Source organism: Chiroxiphia lanceolata, chromosome 21 (assembly GCF_009829145.1).
Source record: "Chiroxiphia lanceolata isolate bChiLan1 chromosome 21, bChiLan1.pri, whole genome shotgun sequence".
Lineage (NCBI taxonomy): Eukaryota > Metazoa > Chordata > Aves > Passeriformes > Pipridae > Chiroxiphia > Chiroxiphia lanceolata.
The window spans coordinates 11,350,180-11,372,910 of NC_045657.1; the positions used below are offsets into that span (position 1 = coordinate 11,350,180).

At 49.6% G+C, this 22,731-nt stretch overlaps 1 protein-coding gene across 1 annotated transcript in view; it reads left to right on the forward strand.

The window, feature by feature from the left end:
* The window catches only part of RABL6 (RAB, member RAS oncogene family like 6), a 55,395-nt gene extending 35,276 nt beyond the window's left edge, over window positions 1-20,119 (forward strand). The window contains 10 exon segments of the mRNA XM_032708336.1: window positions 673-783; window positions 785-849; window positions 851-913; window positions 915-1,021; window positions 3,312-3,477; window positions 12,218-12,436; window positions 13,103-13,448; window positions 15,518-15,689; window positions 17,326-17,375; window positions 18,066-20,119. Coding sequence (XP_032564227.1) covers window positions 673-783; window positions 785-849; window positions 851-913; window positions 915-1,021; window positions 3,312-3,477; window positions 12,218-12,436; window positions 13,103-13,448; window positions 15,518-15,689; window positions 17,326-17,375; window positions 18,066-18,269 — 1,503 coding nt within the window. The 3' untranslated portion in view covers window positions 18,270-20,119.
* The last annotated feature ends 2,612 nt before the right edge of the window (window positions 20,120-22,731 follow it).

Here is a 22,731-nt window from a genome sequence, read left to right on the forward strand (position 1 = left end):
AATCTAAAACTGTGCCATTCCTATAGCACATACTCCCTTAGAGACATATGTCCAACAACTGACTTAAGGTTGCATTCGAAACCCTGGCATGTTATTATAGTCTGTCTATCCAGGGAGTTCCCAGTAGTGTTGAAAATATAAGTTTCATCTTGCAGTGCAGAGCAGGTTGGGATTCTCCACACCTCAATGCAGGTTGGGTGAGTTTAACTCATGTGGCCTGGGGAGTCACAGCGTCACTGGAAGCAGATCCATACCCTCCCAGCCCAGCTGGAAGCAGACCCCTACCCTCCCAGCTCAGCACACAGACAAATAAAAAGGGCTTATAAAAAGAGGGAGAGGGACTTTTTATATGGGCAAATAGTGGCAGGACAAGGGGTAATGGTTTTAAACTGCCAGAGGGCAGGGCTAGATGGGATATTGGGAAAGAATTCTTTCCTGTGAGGGTGGTGAGGCCCTGGCACAGGTTGTCCAGAGAAGCTGTGGCTGCCCCATCCCTGGAAGTGTCCAAGGCCAGGTTGGACAGGGCCTGGAGCAACCTGGGCTAGTGGAAGGTGTTCCGGCCCATGGCAGAGAGGTGGAACAAGATAAGCTTTTAAGGTATCTCCCAACACAAACCAGTCTGTGATTATATGATTCTTGATTCCTTATATTTGTAATTTGTCTTCCCTACAGGTTTCTTGAATGATGGAAGCCCGAAGTCAAGGACCACGTCACCACTACAACGAACGGGCAGAGCCCTCCTCTGGCTCCCAGTCGCCCATCGTACCTCCAAGCTCCATGTCGTACGGGCAGCTCTAGTCCTGGCACCACCACGCCGGCACTTGCCACAAGCTCCACCATCTCTCCTGACCCCCACCATCTTTTCACCGATGCCTGTGCCCGAGGCCCCACAGCCCCACGTGCCCGCGCCGGCAACCCCCGGCCGCAGCCCCCCCGCCCAAGCGTGGCATTATTGCGCGGCTGTTTGGGACGTCCCCTGCCTCAGAGCCCTCTCCTCCCCAGCAGGTAGGTGCTGGTGCAGGTCTAGGCAAGATGTCACCTGTGGGCCTTTCGCTGTCTCTGGGCTGGGACAGAGGGTGTTTCACCACATCTTGTTAGAGTTGGTACTAATAACGCCAGACCATGGGTTCATCCCCATATGGATTCACTTAAGAGTTGGACTCGATGATCCCTGTGTGTCCCTTCCAACTCAGAACATTCTGTGATTCTGTTTTATTTTCATTATTTCCCTGTGAGAGGCTGAACAGACAAGTGTGTGAAGGCCCAGTGTGTGTGCAGCGAGACTGTCACTCTCTATTTTCTCCTGATCAGTATTTTGGTTTGTCTCTGTGCTGGGCTTGGATGGGAACTGTGCCCAGCCAGCTGGGTGGTGGCTGTGGCATGCTTCAGGAGGAAGGTCCTCAACACACAGGAGACACTATAAAATAAATAAAATACCTGTCAGGTTGTTACCAGGAGCACAAACACCTCTTGAATAGCAAGAAAAATGGTTAGAGAAGCTATTTGAAGTGCTGTCCTTGCACAAGTGTGTCAGCTCGGAGGGTCCTGTGTGTAGCAGAGAGAAGCGGAGTGCTGGGTTTAAAGGTTATTCAGCCAGAAATGATCACGTAGGTCCAGGCTCCGCAGCGGGTCCCCTCCGGGGAAATAACGCTCCTTCAGAGCTGCTCAGGAGGAGGGAGTGGGCTTAGCTCCTGCTCAGCACTGGTGCAGCGTGGAGCAGCTTAGCCCTCAGTCCCAACTCTGCTGGACTGAGTGATGAGGCAGAGGCATCAGGGGTTTGTTGCATGTCATTTTACTGATCTGGACCTTAATTTGCCTGTCACATTCACTTTGTTTGCAAAGGTGACTGGAGCTGCAGAGCTGGCACTGCCTAAAAATCCTGACATGATTTGAGTCACCGTTTGGAAATACCTTCCCTCTCACATTGTCAATCCCTCGAGCTCACAGTGCTGCCAAGGCACCCACAGAGAGAAAGGAGGAGGTGCTGGGAACGCCGGTTGCAATTTCACATGTTGAAATGGTTCTGGTTAGATCTGCACGCGGTGTTCTGCATCATGAACCTCTTCCCAGATATGACACAGTGCACCCATTTTGGTTTGTTTATGACTCTTCCTACCCAGAAAAAAAAAACAAAGACCAAAGAGGAGCAGATGTTAGAAATTCCTTGTCAATAAAAAAACCTTTGTTGTATTGATCTGTAGGAATAAAGAGACAAGTGGTCTACTACCAGTGTTACAGCATTTAGGTTTGGGGTTTTTCTTTTTCTTCTCTTCCTTTAACTCTGACTTAGCTTGAGAACTGTTTTGGGCTTGTGACCTGCAGCCCTGGTATCTCAGGATGCTTAGGGAGGGTTACAAAAGGCAGCCAGGGAGAGGTGATGTGTTGGTGTTCTGAGGTTTCTGTAGTGTGCCAAGAGTCTGCACCTCCACTGGAATGTACCCAGGGACTAGTTCACTGGAAAGCAGCCAAAAAATCACTGTCACCAAGTAATCCTTGGATTTTTCTGGGAGCTGCTATTTAAGCTTTTCCTTGAAGTCTTGGAGAACTAATTCTTTTGGCTGGGGTTTAGCTTACACCAACGATATTCTATGGCATTAGTGATAGCGTTTGTATGCAAAAGTGATCTGAAAGCTGTGCTAGGAGAGCAAAAAGCAGGAAAAAAATAAGACACAAATCTTGTTCATCCAAAAGAAAAGAGCCTAGATGTAAATTACAGTGTGGGCAGAGGAAAAAGGTTGAATGCTGCAGATTCCAAAATGGTTAATCACTTCAGGCTTCTCAGTTATGCTAATTTCATGAGCTTTCATCCTGATACCTTAAAGATGGGCAAAGGTGTCTCTACAAATAAACTGTATTAAAGTTAGCCTCTTCTTGAGGTAGCTCTTGAGCGTTTGGTTACACAGGATATCTAAAAGCACAGGGTGAACAATTCTGCCTTGGACAGTTACAGCTGAAAAAAGCAAGAGAATAGGAGAGAGTGAGCCAAACAGTCTGAAAAAGGTAAGAGAATAGTGAGAGGACATCTCACAGGAGCAGTGCACATAGCACAGGTATAAAACCTGTACAGGCAGTTGCAGCCTTCCCTGGAGAGCAGAGCCAGTCCGTGCCAGAGGTTTTCAATTCTAAACCACAGCAGCCATGTGTGATCTGTGAGTGCCTTCATGCCAGACTCTGGGCTGATTTATATCTTGTTTATAACCTCCCTCTGCCTCATGGTTGCTGCCACCCTGGGCAGCACAGATCTGGAAGAAGCCAATTTCTGTCTTGCTTGTGTTGACCCCCGTGTTTTACAACTCCTGTCACTAATGCAGATCCTTCTGCTGCCACTCCTCCCCCTGACCCTGCAGCCCCTGCCAAGGTACAGAGTGTGGAGGACTTTGTTCCCGAGGACAGCCTGGACCACAGTTTTCTGGAAGACTCGGCACCGCAGAAGGACAAAGGGAAAGCACAACCCAAACACCATGTGGACAGTGAAAGGTAAGGAAAGGAGGGTGGAGGGAGGGTGGGACAGGGACACACCTGGATACGCAGCCTGGCTAACCTGCTGCAACCATTCAGACAGTGATTCCAGAGCTGTCCCAGAGCTTTTCTGGGTACATTATGGTCAATCCTAGCATTCACTGTCTCCCATTTAGTGACAAATACTGCTCCCTGGAAAGGAGGAACAGCAGGAAAAGCAGGTTATCACCTTCCTGGTGCTGCTGTCTTGCTTTGTGCACAGGTTAAACCACTGGATCCTTTGGGTCAGGAAGGGATTTTCCTTCTGGCCAAACACACTGAATTATTTGCAGTATTTTCCTTCTGGAACACAGTGCACTTTGCAGGGATATTATGTTTTCCTTAATGAATATTTCCCTTCTGCAGAGGCCCAAAGCATGGCCAAGCTCCTTTGTGACCTGGTACTGCCATTCCTTAGACACTATAAGGGGATCTGGGGTTTGCTGGAAGGCACTTGGGGGCAATCCATAGCTCTGTGGAATTTTGGAAGGAAGGATGGAGAGGGTCATGCTCCTTTGGGAGTGTCACTGCATGGTTGCCTGCAGATTCCAAAAACCTCTTAAGGGGTGCCTTTCTTTTTCTTTGTCTATGTCTAATGTTTTTTTCCAACATTTTCTGTCTGAATTGGCAAGAGATTTGATGGGTTGATAAGGAATGGTTTGGATGATCACATCCAGATGGTAGTGATCTGTGTCTCAAAGCCCGGGTGAAGATGAGTAACAAGTGGTGTCCCTCAGGGGTCTGTACTGGGACCAGTGCTGCTTAATGTCTTCATCCATGACACAGACAGGGGGATCGACTGCACCCTCAGCAAATTTATCAACAGCACCAAGCTGAGGGTGCAGGTGACACTCCTGAGGGACGGGATATCATCCAGAGGGACCTGGACAAACATGAGAGGTGGGCCATGGGAACCTCATGAGGTTCACCAAGGCCAAGCTAAAGGTGCAGACCCTGCGTCAGGGCAACTCCTGGTATCAGTCCAGGCTGGGGATGAACAGATGGAGCAACCCTGGAGAGAAGGACTTGGGGGTGCTGGTGGGGGAGAGGCTGAACATGACCCAGTCCAGAACCCTCCTGTGCCCCAGGCTGATCCCACAGCATGGGCAGTGGGGAGGGGAGGATTCTGCCCCTCTGCCCCCTCAGGTGAGACACCCCTGCAGAGCTGCCTCCAGCTCCGGGGTCCCCAACATCAGAAGGACGTGGAGCTGTTGGAACAAGTCCAGACAAGGCCAAGGAGATACTCCAAGGGCTGTAGTCCCTCTACTCTGGAGCCAAGCTGGGAGAGCTGGGCGTGTTCAGCCTGGAGAAGAGAAGGCTTTGGGGAGACCTTATTGCAGCCTTTCAGGATGCAAGGAAAGGTGAGGACAGAGTTTTTATCAGGGCCTGTTGCAATAGGACAAGAGGTGATCGTTTTAAACTAAAGAAGGGGAGATTCAGACTAGGTATAAGGAAGAATTTTTTTACCGTGAGGGTGGTGAGGCAGCGGCATAGGTTGCCTAGAAAGTGGTGATGCCTCATCCCTGGAAACATTTCCAGTCAGGCTGGACAGGCCTCTGAGCAACCTGCTGCAGTTGAAGATGCTCAGTGCGGAGGGGTTGAAATAAGCTGAGCTTTAAGGTCCCTTCCAACCCAAACTGGTCTGTGACTCTGTAACTGTCTATCTCCTCCAAATGGCAGAGTTGTGCTTATGCCATAAGGTGGATTTTCTTTTTTTTTCCCCCTTTTTTTCTTTTCCTGGCTTTGATTTTTTTAACCAAAAAGTAAGGGAAAGGGCATTGTGTATACTGAGCTGCTCAGACAAGAGAATGTGTAGTGAGCTGTCTGAAAGCAGACTGTCTCTTAAGCGGTGACCTAAGCATACTCACAGGCTCTGCATCCCTTTGGTTAGTATGTTCCTTGCCTGCTGCCTCTTGTCATCAACTCTGGATTAACCAAGAGACTAAATAAACACTGACACTGCTAATCTGTGAATGTGGTGGATTCTGCATCTTTTGACATCTTTGTCATGATTCAGTGTTCTCTAGTTCAACCACAGCAACTTTAAATCAGTGCTGTGTGTGAGGCTCAATTTCTGTCTAATGCAGGTCAGCCTGAATCATCATCCCTTGTGATGGCAGAACACGTGGATGTTTTATTAAAGAAAAAAAAAAAGACAAGGAAAAAAATATTGGTTGCTGGCAGCATGCTGGCCTACAAAGTGTCTTGCTCATGGCTGTGGCTGAGCTGGGATATTTTTCTGTGTTTAACAAGAAATTGTCATGAGAGCCAAGCCTGACCATGCTGGGTTTGGCCAAGGGACTGGCCAAGGGAAGTGCCCTCAGAGCTCTGGAGCTGCAGTTCTGCTGTGGGCAGGAGGCTGGATCTTTCACAGGGGCTTCTCTGCTCCAGGGTGTCGGTCAGTAGAGGCAAATAGGTACAGGCAAACTGTATAAAAAGGCAAACGTGTTGAACAGGGGTGCAAGAACCCTGCTCCTTGGTTTAGAGTTGACATGTTTTTGGATGCTCTGATGTCCTTTTGCACTCTGTCCCCAGTCTTGGTAGCCTTCCAGTGTCAGTGAGTTGGTGGGGGCAGAAAAAGAGACCCCTTTGGGCTTTCACAGAGCCCACACTTGTTCACAGCTTCATCCTTTGCTGACGGTGGTACCCAGTGCAGTCAGAACAGCTTTGTTTCCCTGGGAGAAGACTTTGCAGCACATCCCTGCAAATTGTCATTCCTCTGCAGCCTGGCATTCCTGGCTTGCTCTGGTTTCTTCTGTAGATCACATAGTTTTCTCTGTGGTCTGGCAATGTGATGTTCTATTTCTTGCCAAAAGGGGCCTACCACAATAAGCCAGATGTGCTGAAATTCAGACATGCAGATATGGCTCTGACCTTCATCTGCAATAACCATTTTCCTTCAGGATGCCAGTTACAGCCCCATGGTACCTGGGAACAGCATACAGGTTCTGTAAGCGCTGTCCTCAATAATCAGCTTCTGCAGTTTGAGCCACATTAGAAATCTAAAATCCAATTTTTAGGCTTCTCCCCACCCCTTTCCACAATCTATCCTAACACCGGAGAGAAACTTTCAGACCAGAGGCTTCTGTAGGGGAAGGGGGAAGTATATACATTTATTTACATAAATAAATACTATACAAACTAAAGGCAACTATATATATATGTATATTACATTACTATCAGTCAGACCTTTCAAGCCCCTCCTTTAACTTTAGTCCAGGAGCAGCCTTTAATGCTGACATGTAACGGTCTTTTGCTGTGGGAGTGTTCTGGGCTCCTGAACCAAGTTCTAGTTCCCCTCACCAAGTTCTAGTTGTTTGTTGTAGTCTCTCCTCCTCATGAAGTCCGAGAAGATAGCTTTGAGTCCTTGCTCTTCTGCTGCTGGTGATTTCTCCCTCTTGGTGTCTCACCTCGGTTCGTAGGCTACCATTGAAGATGTGGCAGAAGAATGGGCCATGGTTTGAGACTTTGTGAAATTACTTCTCTTACCCAAATCAGAGGAATCGCCTCAGTGACTGTAAGCAAGAGCCCTGCGGTGAGCTCTGAGAACACCTCAGTGCACTGTGGTTTCGTATGTGGAGCAGAGATACATTCACAGGCTTGGAAGGCACCTGGGGGGTCGTCTGGTCTAATCTCCCTCCTCATCCAGGGCTACTCAGAGCCAGTTGCCCAGAACTGTTTCCAGATGGCTTCTGAATATCTCCATGAATGGAGAATCCACAGCCTCTCCAGTACCCAGGCACGCTGTCAATGGAAAAAGTGTTTCCTGATGTTCGTGGGGAATCTCCTGTATTTCAGTTTGTGCCCCTTGCCTCTTGTCCTGGCATCAAGCAGCAGTGAAAAGAGCCTAGCTCCACTTTCTTTATACCTCCTTCAGCTGTTTAAATACCCTTTCAGGTTCCCCCCCAAGCCTTCTCCAGACTAAGCAGTCCTGACTCTCACATGGGAGAGCCTTTCCTCTTGTGAGTATTGCTCCAGTAAGTTAATCAGTTATTCATCCTCATGGCCCTTCATTGGACTCACTCTCTCTAGTGTGCCTATGTGTCTCTTGTACTGAGGAGCACTCAGAGCTAGACACAGGACTCTAGCTGTGGCCTCACCAGCGCTGAGCAGACGGGCAGAATCACCTCCCTGACCTGCTGGCACTGCTTTGCCTCGTGAAGCCCAGGATACCATTGGCCTTCTTGGCAGCAGAGGCACCTTGTTCAGCTTGGCACCGCCAGGAACCCCCAGGCCCTCTTCTGTCGAGCTGGTGACCCCCAGCATGTATTGGTGTGTGGGGTTGTTCCTCCCCAGGTGCAGGACTTCACACTTCCCCTTGTTGAACTTAATGAGGTTCCTGTCAGCCCATTCCCAGCCTTGTCCACGTCCCTCTGAGTGTCAGCATGACCCTCTGGGCATCAGTCACTCTTCTCAGTTTGGGATCACGTGCAGACTTGCTGAGGGTACACTCTGCCCTGTCATCCAAGTCATTAATGAAGGTGATAAACAGGACCGGGCCCCATATTAATCCCTGGGTACACCTCTGGTTTCTGGCCTCCAAGCAGACTTCATGCCCAAGTCTGCTTTCCTGAGCTCCAGCTTGCTTTTTACTTTCCTCCCTGCCCTTAGGATCCTGAATTTCACCAAGGCTGCCTTTGACCTTCACTCTCCCAACATGTGCCCCATGTTTTGTGGGTGTGAGGTCCAGCAGAGCACCTTTCACTGGTTCCTCTATCCTTCGGAGGAGGAAGTGACCTTTAGTGTGCTCTGGGAACCTCCTAGGTTGCCTAGGTCTTGCTGTCTTGTCCCTCCAGCAGGTACTCAGTTGGTTGAAGTCCATGGGGACCAGGGCCTGTGAACTGGCCTGTGAGCAGGGCTGTTCCTCTCTTTTTTGTACAGGGCCTGATGCGCTTGTTCTTCCCAGCTGGGCAACCTGTTGCAGGCACCCACTGTGGTGTCACCTTTACCTGTTCTCTCTGGAACTCTGACCCCTAAGCTCCCAGCTGGCTCCTCATCCTTCCCCAGGCAGAGCTTGGGTTGCTCAGGCTGCTCCCTCCCATGGAGGAGGGCAAGGTCTGGTCTGGCTGCGAGCAGGATGTTGTGCTGTGTCACTAAACTGCTTCCTGAGCTCCGGGGTGTGTTTGCTGCCAGTTGTAAGAATTTGTTTGCTCTCGTTGAGCTTTAGAAAGGCTGTAAATTTTGGCATTTGTTGAAGTAGGGAATTCTTGATTCTTTTGCAATGATGTTTTGTCAACTTCCCCCATTCCCTGCTCCATAACATCTCTAAAATAATGGAGCAAGAATTGACATGGAGCAGCAGTGTTAGAAAAAACATCTTTTTTTTCCTGAAATTCCTCTCAGTGAGGAATGTGCTCCTGCCTGTGGAATAGGGCTGTTCTCCTTAAGGATCAGACATCTGTGGAACCTTCCAGCATTTAGTGACAGCTCTTGGGGTTGCTGTAGCTAAATCCCAGCACAGGCCTATGGAGATGAATGGAGTCCTGGGTTTTGTTTAATGGTATGTTATGGTTCTTTGACTTGCAATAGAGAACTCCCCGAATCAGTTTCTTTACCAGTTAATTAGGAAGGCATTTCAATCTCCCAGTTTGCTGTTTCAGAACTTAGTTTGCTGCTCTTTAACCTGATACTCTGAGCCAGTGTGTAAGTGACTGCACCGAAGGAGCTAATCTGCTCCAAAGGAGCTCCTGCCTTGGCTCCTGCTGGGTCAGGCTGGCCTGGATCCTGGGTAGTCTGGAGGTGTCTGAAAGCCAGTTTATGTTGTACCTGGCAGTGTTCCTGATCTGTCTTCTCAGCATCCCTAGCTGTATCTTAAATGTTGATTAGGCTGCTATGCCCTTGCATCTGAAGGGCTCTGAACTGATTCTTTGCTTTTATGGATCTCTTGTGCATATAGTGGTGCCCAGCTGCACCAGCCCAAGGGAGGGAAGCCAAGGACAATGGTTCACTGAAGAAGGCCTCTATCTCCTAGAACACAGCCATGCAGGCTCATCCTGTGATGTGGGATTCCCTCAGCTTACCTGCTTTATTAGGGCTTGGGTTTTTTCCTCTTTCTTTATCCCCAAAAAAGGACGTGGCAAGAGGATTCTGATGGCTGCCCTGGGGCTGTGGGAGCACAGCCCATCCAGGTGTGACGCCCTGAGCTCAGGTTGCAGCAGGGTTTGTTTCCTCCTCAGCAGCCAGTCTGTCACTGAGGACACCCCAGCAAACTCTGTGATCAGAGCAGACCTCAGCCAGTGTAGTCAGTTTTTGGGGGGGTACCTGTGCCCACAATCACACTGGCTCAATACTTATGCCAGCTTGGCAGTGCCTCGAGGGTTAGAGAGAGCCATTCAATGTGCTTGGGTTTGCATGCTCTGCCTTCCTTCCAGCTGGAACCTCAGGACCACAAGCTTATCCTAGTTTTGCCTTGTCAGACCCTGTTTATACTGCAGCAGTGATTTTCCTGATGTATATTCACTCCACTGCTCTGCTCTTAAGCTGTCACTCAGCGATCTGTGTTGGTTAGACATGGAGGCAGTGCACTCACTGCAAAGGGAGGTGACCCACTTTGGCGAGGGGGGGTAGATACATGGATGTTCCATTCAGACTGGGAATGCTTGAAAGGCTGCAAGTCTGGATGGTGTGTGGTAGGACAGTGGCAGCAATGTCTGAAGAGCCCCTATGCCTAATAGAGTAGTGATGTGTTAAAGAAATGCAATGTCTTTAGTTCAGAATAATATCCTGCCATTTTTAGGATGCCACTCCATTTTCTTTTCAGTGCATTTCAAGAGGAAACCCTGCCAGTGCTTTGCAAACGTCAGGAATCGCTCACTTGTAATTCCTCCAGCCTTGGGGGCTGGTTTGGGCACCAGTTCTCCTCTCCTTTGTGTGGCCAGGCTGTGTGCCTGCTTCCTGGCTCGGTGTGAGAGCAGCAGTGTTAGTGATGAAGGGGCTCTTCAGCAGCCTGTCCCTGCTCAGCCAGGCGCTGCGCTGAGTCCTGAGAGCAGAGGGATCCACACCAGAAACAGAGAGGGCTGATGTTGGCCCAACTCTTGGCACTCCAACCCAGACAAGCACTGGCTGTGATCACTCTGGCTGCGTCAGGTGTCATCAGCATGGTGTCCCATTGTCACAAATAACTCCATTGTCTGTTGGCAGATGTATTAACTCTTTAAAACTGACTTGTAAGCTGATATCCAACCGTATGAGAAGAGTCAGAGTGAGCAGTTACCATCATCCTGACAGTGTTTAGGGCATTTCTCTTCTTACCGGCACACCATCCTCCACTGTCTTTCAGTGCTTGCCTTGTGCAACTGACTGGGAACACCACCTTCTTCCAGTTTAAGGACTTTGTTTATGTCTCTAAAATCTAATCTGTTCCAAGCTATAACGACTTTTTTGTCTCTGTGTAAAAATGAAGACTGTGCTTGTATAATCCACGTGGTGTCATTAAAAGGACAGTGACTTGTGTGTGGTGGGTTATTGGGGAGGAGCTAGGTATCTCTGTGAATAAAGCAAGTAAAACAAGGAAAAGTGATACAAAGGCTCATCAGCTGAGCCTGGGGAAAATCTATATTTCTGACATGAGCAAATCCTTCAGAAAGTATTAAAATTGAGTCCTGGGGACATTCAGACAAGAATCCACAACTTCAGCTGCAAAGCTCTCAATCAAGCTGCCTCTGAACACGGAACTGTGCTACATCCAGGGAGGCTGACAGACTCCCAGCTCTGAATGTGTGTCCTTAGGTTAATTTAATTTTGGGAATGTTAAAGCATGGTCTCGATATCTGTCTGCTTCAGGGAGCACCACAGAAATAGAAACGATTCCAGGAAGCTGATAGCTGAGTGAGTTCCCATAGCAGTGACAGCATATGATCAGGTTTAATTACAGGATGTGGAGATGAAAGCAGGCAGTTCCCATAGTTTGACTGACTGATCCTTGCATGTTGGATGGAGCTCCATGTTCTGATGGAGCTGAGGCCACAGGCTGCTCTGTACCAGTGAGGCTCACTTTTTCCAGCCACTTATTTCCAGCTTGAGAGGTGGCAGCTGCTCTGTGACACATCCTAATGTGGCCTGTTTGGTGCAGGGCTCATGCCAGTGCTGCAGCCTGCAGGGAGCAGGTCCAGCCTGAGCTGGGCAGTGGGCAAGGGAAGGCTGGCACTGCATAGAATCACAGACTCACCGACTGGTTTGTGTTGGAAGGGACCTTAAAGCTCGTGTCATTCTACCCCCTGCCATGGGCAGGGACACCTTCCACTAGCCCAGGTTGCTCCAAGCCCCGTCCAACCTGGCCTTGGACACTTTCAGGGTTGGGGCAGCCACAGCTTCTCTGGGCAACCTGTGTCAGGGCCTCCCCACCCTCACAGGGAAGAATTTCTTCCTAATTTCCAGTCTACCCTGCCCTCCTTCAGCTTAAGGCCATTCCCGTTTGTCCTGTCCCTCCAGTTCCTTGTCCCAAGTCCCTCTCCAGCTCTCTTGGAGCCCCTTTAGGCACTGACAGGGACTCTCAGGTCTCCCTGGAGCCTTCTTTTGTCCAGGCTGAACACCCCCAGCTCTCCCAGCCTGTATCCAGAGCAGAGGAGCTCCAGCCCTTTAATCATCAGCTGCCCTGGGCTGAGAACATTGCTCCTGAAATTGGCTGGAAAAGCCAGGCCAGCGTCAGTCTCTGTCCAAGGGGAGGCAGGTCTGTCCAGCCCATCCTGGGGTAGGTGTCTGATCACTGTCTGTTTTGCAGCGATGGAGACGCAGCCGGGGGGAACCCCATGGTGGCAAGTTTCCAAGATGACCTGGATCTGGATGACAAAATTCCCGGCAGACCAGTGCTGGCAGGAGAACGGGTGCCCAGCAAGAACATCACCCTCTCCAGTGAGGAGGAGGAAGAGGAAGAGGTGAAGGACTCTAAGGTCATCCTCATACCAGATGGAGACAAAAACATGGAGCAGGAAAAAGAAAGGTACAAAGCACAGGCAGAAGTGTGGGGTTGTGCTGGCCTCTTCTCAGTCCTGCCACTGACTGTGTGCAGCCTTTGGGAAGTCTTGGTGTCTCTGTGAGCTTGTTCCTTCAGCTGTGAGCTGGGGCTGTAGTTACTGTAGGTGTAATTGCTTTGTGCAGTGTTTCCTGCCCCATGCCTTAGAGCACTGAGCTCCTGTGGCCACTGGGACAGTTCTGCTTGGGACTGGCCCAGCCTTTTCCTCAAATTTGAACAAGAGCCCATAACTGGGCACCAGAATGGCTGTTCATAGTGGTGTGGGGAGGGGAGAGGAGTCAAGTCTTGGGTGAAGGGAGTGGAGTCACTCATTACACCCTGTGCTGGGGAGCAATGAGCTGGGTCATGTTCTCCACAAACCACATCCTGTGAGTGACATCAAGCATGATGTGCTGGCATGGACACCTGCGCCTCAGCATTCACAGAGGCACGAGGGTTATCCTCAGCCTGAGTGGTGTGTTTGACCACACCCCCACACCACACCCCTGCCCTCCCCTCCCTCCTTTCCCCCCAGGATGAACTGGCTCTCCCAGTGGGGTGCACAATTCAGCCCCTGAGGCAGTCTCAGCTGTTAATTGTGCTTTGCTCCACAGAGTGGGAGTGGACAGGCTCTGACAACTTGTTTCTTCTCAGGTCTTCCAGAAGTTCTCTGAAACCACAGAGTGAAGCAATTTTGACCAAAGCAACTGACCCGAAGCCTCCTGACAGTTTACCTCCCCGTTCTGGGTCTGAACGAAACAGCAGCAGCAAGGTCAACACTGGCCTGGCAGCCACTGCTCCTGCCCCTGCAGCAGCCCAGGCCTCAAAGGCCACTTCCCAAAGCAAAGGACTTGCTTCCAAGCAGAAAGTGGTCAAAGAGGAGAAGCCTGAGGAGTCTGACAGTGATCAAGAGGGACCAATAGCTACTCAGATGCTCTCGTTTGTTATGGATGACCCAGACTTTGAAAGTGAGGATTCTGACAGCCAGAAGAAGAAAATGGTAAATAACATGCCTGTGTTGCGGTGAGCCATGCCGAGCTGAGCTGGAAGGGTTGAGGCATCTCCCTGAGCAGAGTCTTCATCTGTTCTCCCCTCCCTCAGGAGCAGTCGCAGCAAGGCAGGTGCTAAGCAACCTGCAGAGATTGATGTAAGCAGAAACCCACCAATGCTCTGAATGTGAAAGCCACATGGCAACAAGAATCACAGAATCACATATCTGTAGAATACCCTGAATTGGAAGGGGCAAGGATCATCCAGTCCAACCATTAGCCCTGCACAGACACCCCACAATCCCACCCTGTCCCTGAGAGCGTTGTCCAGACACTCCTTGAGCTCTGGGGAGCCTGTTCAGTGCCTGACCACCCTCTGGGGGATGAACCTTCTCCTAATATCCAACTTAAACCTCCCCTGACACAAGGTTTGTATTTGCAAACACAAACAAGATTTGTGCTTATGTGTTTTACTGTGCTACTTATTCTCAGCCAGTCCGAAGCACAACCTGTGCAGCAGTGTGGAAGGTACAAAATACAAAGCTATTGGGTCTTCATCCAAAGTTTAACATGTAGAAGTGTGTCTCTGCCAGAGGGAGTGAGCTTCTTGCAGTCAATCCAGCAATCAAAAGGCCATCACAAAATTTGCTTGGCAAAGCCTTAAGGGAAGAAGGAAGTCTGCCTGGGAAGGACTTTCCAGGATAGCCGAGGTAGCTGTAATGTCTGCAACATTCAGCACATGCTTGCAGGTGTCTGCTAAAACACAGGGCACACCAGGAGTCGCCCCACAGCCCCCCATATTACAGATGAAGAAAACACTTCTCCCACCCATCTTCTCTGAGCTGGTCAGAACTTGCTGCGTGGCTCAAGATATCCCTGATTTCAGTGACCTGTACTCGCAGCCTGCAGAGCAATCCCTGGAAACTGCTGACAGTGATTTGTGATGGGCAGTGGCTGTTCAGGGGTGCCCTGGTGTCTGTGATAGCTGGTGTTCAGGGAGGTTCCCTGTGTCTGCATCATTCCAGAATCTTGTAGAAAGGGCGGTTGTCCCAGTTTCTTTGACCTTGCCTATGTGTCATGCTGTTTATTGAGTAATTTTCCATTCATTTTGCATCTTCACTTCCTACTTTTCTTGGCAGTTTAATATGAAAACGAAGTATTGGAGCAAGTTATTTCTCCTGCATGTGCTGATGAGAAGGGATTGGTGAGGGTGTCAGTGCAGCAGTGTCAGGGAATACCCGACACAGGGAATGCCCCATAACAGGTGAATGTTTTCCCACTGCAAGATGTACTGGTCAGGCAAACCGGTAAAGCCATCACCATTAGCAAGGTGTGGGGCATTGCCTCGACTGGCAGCACAGCAAGGCTGTGTTCAGTCAGTATACAGGGATATAAGGTATATGGAAAGGTTGGATAACAAATTCTGAAGAGAATCAGTTGACAGTATCAGAAGATCATTAAACTGAATTTCCATTCCCGTCATACAGAGACGGAGGATTTTTGGGTGGTATCCAGGCTCTGCAGCATCCTGGGTTTTATCCCGCAGCGAAGGGACAGATTTGCCCTGGGAGCACATTCCCTTTTAGCTCGATGAAGGGAGTTATTCTGCAAACACACTCTGCTTCCTTGGCCCTGCTGCCTCTGGTACCTGAGACCCACAGAGCTGCACAGCAGAAAGATTTTGTCTCTCAGGGCTGGAGGTGAGTTTTCAGCCTATTTGGTTTGATTTTCCCAAAACAGAGGTGCCTCCCCAGGGCAGAAAAAAGCTGATGCTGGTGGCATAACAGAGCTGAAGGTCTCATTTAATCCCTTTACGTTGGGAATTTGATTTCAGCAGCCCCAGTGTGACGTTCTCAGAACACCCTTGCCAGTACCAGTGTGACTGAGGCATTTTACCAAGGCAAGAAATAGAGCTCATAAGATCCAGGAGGGCATTGATTTCCAGGCAGTAGCAGCTCAGTTGAGATGCCATTTCCTTCCCTCCTGCCCACCTGCTGACATCTGACATTTTTGTGTACTAAATGGTTAGAGATTTTGGTTGAAGCATTTGTCAGTGTTACCTGCCTTTGCTTGTCTCCAGGATGAATTTCCAGTGCGGGAAGATCTCTCAGAAGTATCTGATGATGATACCTCGCTGGCAAAGCCACCCCAACCTGTGAAATCAACAGTCCCCTCATTTAAACTGAAAAATGACTCAGATCTCTTTGGTTTGGGTTTGGAAGAAGCTGGTCCCAAGGAGAGCAGCGAGGAAGGTAAAGTTCACACCTTATATCCACTCTTGCTGCTTTTGTTTGTCAGGCATCTGTTTTTTCCAAAGTGGTTCCAGGGTGTCAGCAAACCAATTTGTACTAAATAAAACACCCTCTAATTTCATGCAGTGCCCTATGTGAGTCTGTAATCTGGTTTAACGCAGCATGAGTAGCTTTAAATTTTTCCCCATGAGGAGATAGGGAACTTGGCTTGTCCATGGCACCAGCCATGTATTATTTTAGTCCCAGCTGAAAGCAGAAGCACATCTTTCACAAGCTGCTGCTGTGTAAGGCTTCCTGCTTAGCCTTGCCTGTCTGACAAGTGCCATTCAGCATTGCAGTGTCCACCTCCTCAAGAATTTGGATCAACTTGAGCACAGTGCTCTGACATACCCTGCCAATTTCCTCTTCTATTTTTGGGAAAAATGGGGTGGGATCTTGATCACAACCTAAGCATTCCTCGGGCTGTATTTTTTCCCCCCATTCCCCGAGGGAACAAGTCTTACTTGTGCAAATAATTCCTGCTGTCTAGGCATTACTGCAAAGCAGCTTCTATAGACCTGCCCTGATGTCACGATGAAATACGGAAAGTTAAAGACTTAAGGAAGGAAGAAAGCTGTGAGCAGCACCAGAGAGAGCTGTTCCAAAAGCGTGAGCAAGGTATCACAGGCTGCCATGGCTTCATCAGCTTGTCGCTCTGAGCTGCTGAACAGCAGAGCTTGAAATAACTGCAAGGGCATCTGCAGAGGCCCAAGTCAATAATTTAACTTCAGTTTAGCATCTTTAATAATTCACCTTGGGTTCCTCCTATCTCCTCTTTTGGTGATAAATATAAAACCGTTTCTCGGTCGTCAGTCTTTGGAACTTGACTGGCAATTAAACTTCTCCATTTACAGAGCAGCTGAGGAAAAAGGGCTGTGTAGGTAAGAGTGACAGTTAAATCACACGTGTGAATTGTGGTGCAGTCATGAAGCCTTCTGTGAAACAGCCAAGCAGATACTCTGCTGTTCAAGGAGGTTTTGTGCAGAGACAGTGGAAGCTCAGCAGCCGCAGTCACATGGGACAAATGTTGTGACAGTGATGGACTCTGGGACTCATTTAATAGTATTCACCCCTGTAGAGTAGGGCTGCAGCAGGGTTGCTTTGGGGATGTAATTTCCATACACAGTGTGAGCAGCAGTGAGTGTTGGCCGGTCAGGGTGTCCTATCTGCTGGCATTATGTCCTCAGTTGTCCTCAGAGAAGCACAAACCATGCCTGGGAGGATTTCCATCAGAGGAAAACTGTTCCCGGGAGCTCTTCTTCAGTTCTTGAAATTGTAATCCAGTCCCAAATTTGGCCTTCGGACCATTTTGTAAAGCTGGTCTCTAGATTTGTTTCTTAGTAGCTATGACACAGTGAATGCCGGGTCAGTGTTGATAATGCTCATAATTAAACAAGTTGCATATTGTTGAGTCAGAGTGTGAGTGCTGGAGCCTGTGTTGGTTTCTAAAGGGGCACAGTTTGTCCTGAGATGTCAGCATTGCCGTTGCCCATGGCTCCAGGATGGAGTATTTTGTTCTCAGAAATGGGTCCAGGGCAGAATTGCATCTCTTACCATTTAAATTGAGTAAAAACAATGCTTTTTTCTGTTTTAATAGATAAACAACCTACTAAGGAGAAAAAGAAGAAGAAAAAGAAAAGCAAAGAGGTACTGTTTAATTCCTCAGAGCTGATCTGCGATGTTATCTACCAGCCAAGAACAGGGGTGGCCTTCTGTGGTGTCCTCTGGGGACCTGGTGGACTCCCTTCCATGTTCACATCCTGCAGCTGATGTGTGCCTCCCAGGCTCTGCAGACCATTGAGCTTCAAATCAATCTTTTAGAGCAGTTGAATTTTGAAAAGGGAGTGTTTGAGCTTGTAAAATACAGGATGAGGCAGAGCAGTGCATCTGTGCTGAACTGAGAGTGTTCATAGCATAGATTTTTCCCGAGCAGAGGGGTGTCCCCAGCAGACCTAATCTCAGGGACAGTGAGGGAAGTCTGCAGCAGTCTTTTTCTGTGCCATTTCTGGCTGTCCAATACCATGGTATTGTTGGGCATAAACTGCCTGACAGACCACTGCTACATATAAGCCAGGTGGTCTGTCCACTCTTCTGTCCAAGCTTGCAGAATGGTCTTCTGGAATTAACTCCAAGCCAGCCTTGGTAGTAGATGCTTCACCCTAACCTGATCCAGTTGAAGATGTCCCTGCCCATAGCAGGGGGTTTGGACTAGGTGATCTTTAAAAGGTCCTTTCCAACCATTCTGTGATTCCCATCAGAGCCAAGTGTCAGAGCAGTATATCCTGGGTCACTGGAATACTCAGAGGATTTACTAATAAAAATGCTCTCATTTTACAGGAAGAGGACAAGTCAGTGAAAAAGAAGAGCAAACACAAGAAGAGCAAAGAGAAGGAGGAGAGCAAAGAGGAGAAGGAGAAAAAGAAAAAGAAAAAGAAGAGCAAGGAGAAAAGCAGTGAGATAGATGAACTTGAGGCTTTTCTTGGTGGAGGAGGAGCCAGCATGAGCAAGCCACGGGGCGGGGGTGACTATGAGGAGCTGTAGGCTGGCCGTGAACTCTGCACCGTGGCTGTCTCCATCTTCTCTGACGAGTCACCCCAGGACAGGCACAGATGTGTAAAGCTTTGGCCATTTAATGTATATTCTCTCAAACCAGAGTGAGCAAAACAAAAGCTTTACATCTGTGTGTGCTGGCCTGGTGCATCGTTACACAAAGCAAACGCAGCTGAGATGTACGTGAGCCAGGGGAAGGTTCGGGGTACGGCTTCCAGGCTGTCGGCTTTTCTCCTTCCAGAGATGCCCTGTCGGGTCGCTGGCAGGGTGTGGGGGTGAGGGGACCTGCCTCCTGCTCCATCCCTGCTGCATTCCACTCCTGCACACTTGAAATTCCTGTCTTGTTAAGAGGAGTACAAAAACATGCCGCATGAACGCATCATGCTCGACTGTCTCAAGTCTTTAACTTCTTATCCTTCCTATTTTTTTAAGGAGAAAGGTGATATTGGCCATAGCTTCACCCAGTAGTTGATGAGCTTTAAGTCAAGCAGATCATCCGTGGTACACAGCTCTCTAAAGTAGCAGGCGCAGAGCCAGCGTGAAAGAGAGTGTGTGTGGTTTTTGAAGCCCTTTGAACGGGACCTTTCTGCACAGCAGCTTAATTAGCCCTCACTGGTGCTGCTGTTGGAATTCATGAAGCCCATTGATTTCCGTGGCCCCAGTGTCTCAGACACTACGTGTAAGCTGCTATGCAGTTTGGAAAAACAATGCAAAGTGGAAAGATAACCTGAAAGAGAGAGAAAAATCAGTGCTTTTCTGCACTTCCCACTCTTAAATTTGCATATTCCAGAATCCCCTCCCGCCGGGACCTCTCAGGGACATGACTCCATAAGGAAATGAAGATATCTAGAGCTTCAGAATTGGCTACAGGGCAGTGTTGGCATGGCAAGGCATTTGCTTCTCAGGCATTTTACAGTCAGGCTGTAAAGCCCCAGCTGCCGCTCTGCACCAAGAGGGACCACCACTGCAGCTCAGCAGCGTCCGTCCTGCTTCAGCTTCTGTCCATACTGCAGCCAGCCAGCGTGCTGCCTTTCCTGCCCCAAGCAGAGCCCCCTCTGCCTCGTGTTCGGGAAGCCTTTTAGTTTTTGCTTTGATCGTAAACCTGTGGATTGGCACCTGCTCAGCAGCCATTGGATGGGCACTATGGCCACCCATGGTGCTCACCTGTGCCTCAGTGAGCAGCCTCTGTGTTTGATGGAGTGGTCAGTACTCTGTGCTCCTGATTTGGTTCTGGGGTCCCTTGCTCAGCTCAGACGGTGAAGCTCCCTCCAGGTTCTGTGCATTACATTTCCCTCTTGCTTGTAAGTTGATTTGAGGTTTGGTTTTGTTCTCTCTCTCCCCTTTTTGTTGTAAAATGTCAACCATGAAATCCAAACTGGAGTTTCCTTCTGTGTCCCTATCAAGCAATGTGTTCTTTTGATCTGTTATCCACTCCAGAGCTGTCTTGACCAGCAGGCATTCTCCTGCTCCATTTTTCTTTTTGTTGCCCACAAAATGCACTTGTAACCATTTCCCTATAAAACAAATTGGTTTTTTGCTGCATGAGCAGTGTATCGTTCAGGTCTGTTAGCCATTAGCATTTGCCTCCTCTGAGCATTCCACATGACACTGTAGGGAAATTGCACGGGACTGTTCAAACTGCACATCTGGGGAGGAAAAGGAAGATTGGGACAGGACCGGTTTGCAGCCCCTCATGCGTGAAGGCAGGTGGGCACTTGAGCCTCAGCTGCTGTAATCCTGAAAGCATTTCTGTTCCACCAGGATTTTGGGTCATGTTCTATTTCTGCATCGAAAACCCCTGGTACAGTCCATTCTGACCATAAAGCTCTGTTGTACACCTGCCTCTGCACATCTTCTTCTCCCTCAGAGCGCTCCTGCCCGGGCTCAGGAACCGTGTGTCCCTCCACACCCTGTCACAGAGGGGTGTCTCCCTGCCCCTCCCCAGGCTGCTGTGTTCCCAACCTCACAGGATGGGGCATGGACTTAAAAAATCAGTCCAAAAAAAGGAGCTGAATGTAAAAACCGTGAGCTCTTTCCCCAAAACCGAAGTCTGCCCTGAGGGAGCTGTCGCTTTCCCCAGGTGTGGAAGGGTCGGTGGTTTTGGTCAGATGTTGGTTAGCAGGGGGCTGTACTGGTGCCCCGTCCCTCCTAACACTGGTGCTCTCGCTTTGTCTGGCACCTGGGCCAGGTTTGCCACTGTAGGAGCCTTCACACTCCCTGTGGCTTGTCAGCACGAGGAGCTGTGGCAAAAACAAAGATTAGTCATTTTGTTCTAAAATACTCCTGTAAAGAGGTAAAGCAGATGTGGGAACGGGTTCTGCTTACACTAGAGCCCCAGGAGGGTGTGTGGCATGGTTTGACTTTTGCAGCGAGGCCAGAGAAATCCTACCCTGTGGGTGAAGCAGGAGTGTGGAAGGGAATAGCAGCAAGAAGGCACTTTTTATAATACACACAAAATCACAGACTGATTTGGGTTGGAAGGGACCTTAAAGTTCATCTTGTTCCATCCCCCTGCCATGGGCAGGGACACCTTCCACTAGACCATGTTGCTCCAAGCCCTGTCCAACCTGGTCTTTTTAGACTTAGGCTTCTCCCTTTTCCAGGAGATGCTGAACTGGTTCAGGTTACAGTGTGAGGTGTGATCCAGAGCCAGCAAGTGTGAGGGAGGGGAGAAGGAAACAGGCCTTGTCTGAGCCAGGCTCTCCCATGCCCAGCCTTTCAAAGAAGCTAAATATAAAAAGTATGTGTACATGCCTGTCATTAGGGGGAAGCTTCTGCAGGATCACATTGATATAAATAGTTCCTCTGAGCGTCTCTAGAGGTACCAGGGTATTTGCTTTTGGGTTTTATCAGTCATCCAAAAAAAAAAAATCAACAGCTTGAGGCTAAGGAGCTGCAGTTTCTTGAAGCTAACACTGGCCAGAGCTGCAGCATTACTGCTCCCTGGGTTTGGAGCAGTAGGAGGGAGAAGAGCAAATTGATTGCTGCAATTCAGCTGGAGCTGGTTCCGCAGCACAGCACAGGGAGCCTCATCCGTGGGGGACAGGGCACTGCCTTCTTCCCTGCCTGGCTGGGATCCACAGGGCCCTCGGCCACCATCCGACTGCATCTTGGCTTCTGCTGTGCCAACTGGGAGCCAGACTACTCGAGATAAGCCAGGAGAGTAACTCCGTGGGTACCTGCTCCCACCCACTGTGTCCTTCCAGCCATGATGGCTCAGGTGCTGCCCCAGCCTCTGTGGGGTGTTTATTTCGGGAGTGTTCCTTGCTGTACCCCGCCTTGGAGTGAGACAATCCGATGTGACAGTTCACAGCTCCCATCACTTCCAGTGTGTGACGATGCAGCTGCTGTGGTGGGACGTGGTGCAGTCAGAGTACTGACTGATGTTCTGATCTCGGCAGGCTTCACCTGGCTGCCTGGCAGCCCTGTGGCTCCTCAGCTGGGAGCTGGTTTTGGGGAGACCTTCCAGCTGCCCCGGAGTGACCCGACTCCTCTGTGCTGTACCTGTTCTCCCCAGGGATTCCTCCTGTGTGCACAGCATTTCCCTCCTGATGGCCCAGGTCTCGTTTGCACAGGTGGCTGCCCCTACCTGCTAAAAAAGCTCTTCCTTATGTTGATCTGTTATCCCTGTTATGTTATCTTGTCATCCCTGCAGGAGATCCAAGCTGCTGAGCCGTGTGCCCCAGCCCTGCAGGGCCTGTGCTGAAGGGATCGTGGCTCTGATGCCTGGCCTGTGGCTGCCTCTTTCCCCTGTCAAACACCATGTAGGGAACCAGCACCAGGACAGGCTGACGGGCCCCTGCAGCCCCCACCGCCACTCCAGATCAGTTTTTGGCATCCCTGGATTTCACCGACCGTGGCAGGAGGTTGGAACCAGCTGATCTCTAAGGCTTCTTCCAACCCAAAGCACTCCCTGATTCTATAATCCCTGTGGAAAGTTGTCCATCACCTTCTGCCATGGGGCTTGAGAGCTGTCTGATCATTGCCATCCAGATTTATTCCTGGACAATTCATGCTGATTTGTTCCTTTGCTAGAACTGTGGTTTAAGTGCTGCTCCCTCTTCCCAGCCCTTTGCCAAAGGGGCTCTATCCCTGCTCTGCCATTTTCCTGTGGGCCAGTCCATCCCACAGCTGTGCCCACTGGCACCAATTCCCCTCCGAATTCATCTTTCTGTGGTCATGCCAGTCCAGCTGAGGTCATACCAGGGCTGGTTCTTAATGATTCCCATACAATCCCTCTCCTGCTGACCCTGGGATGGGACTGGCCTTTTCCACAGCTGTATCCTGGCTCACCAGTGCACATGGCCTCTGTCATTCTCCATAGTTAATGCCAGGGGCCATGTGCAAGGAGTGCCCCAATGCTGCCCTTTGGGGGATACAGCTTCACCCTATTTCTGTTGCTCCCATAAGGTTATAACAAGGTTTTTTCCTGGCTTGCCAAGGCCCCAGGGTG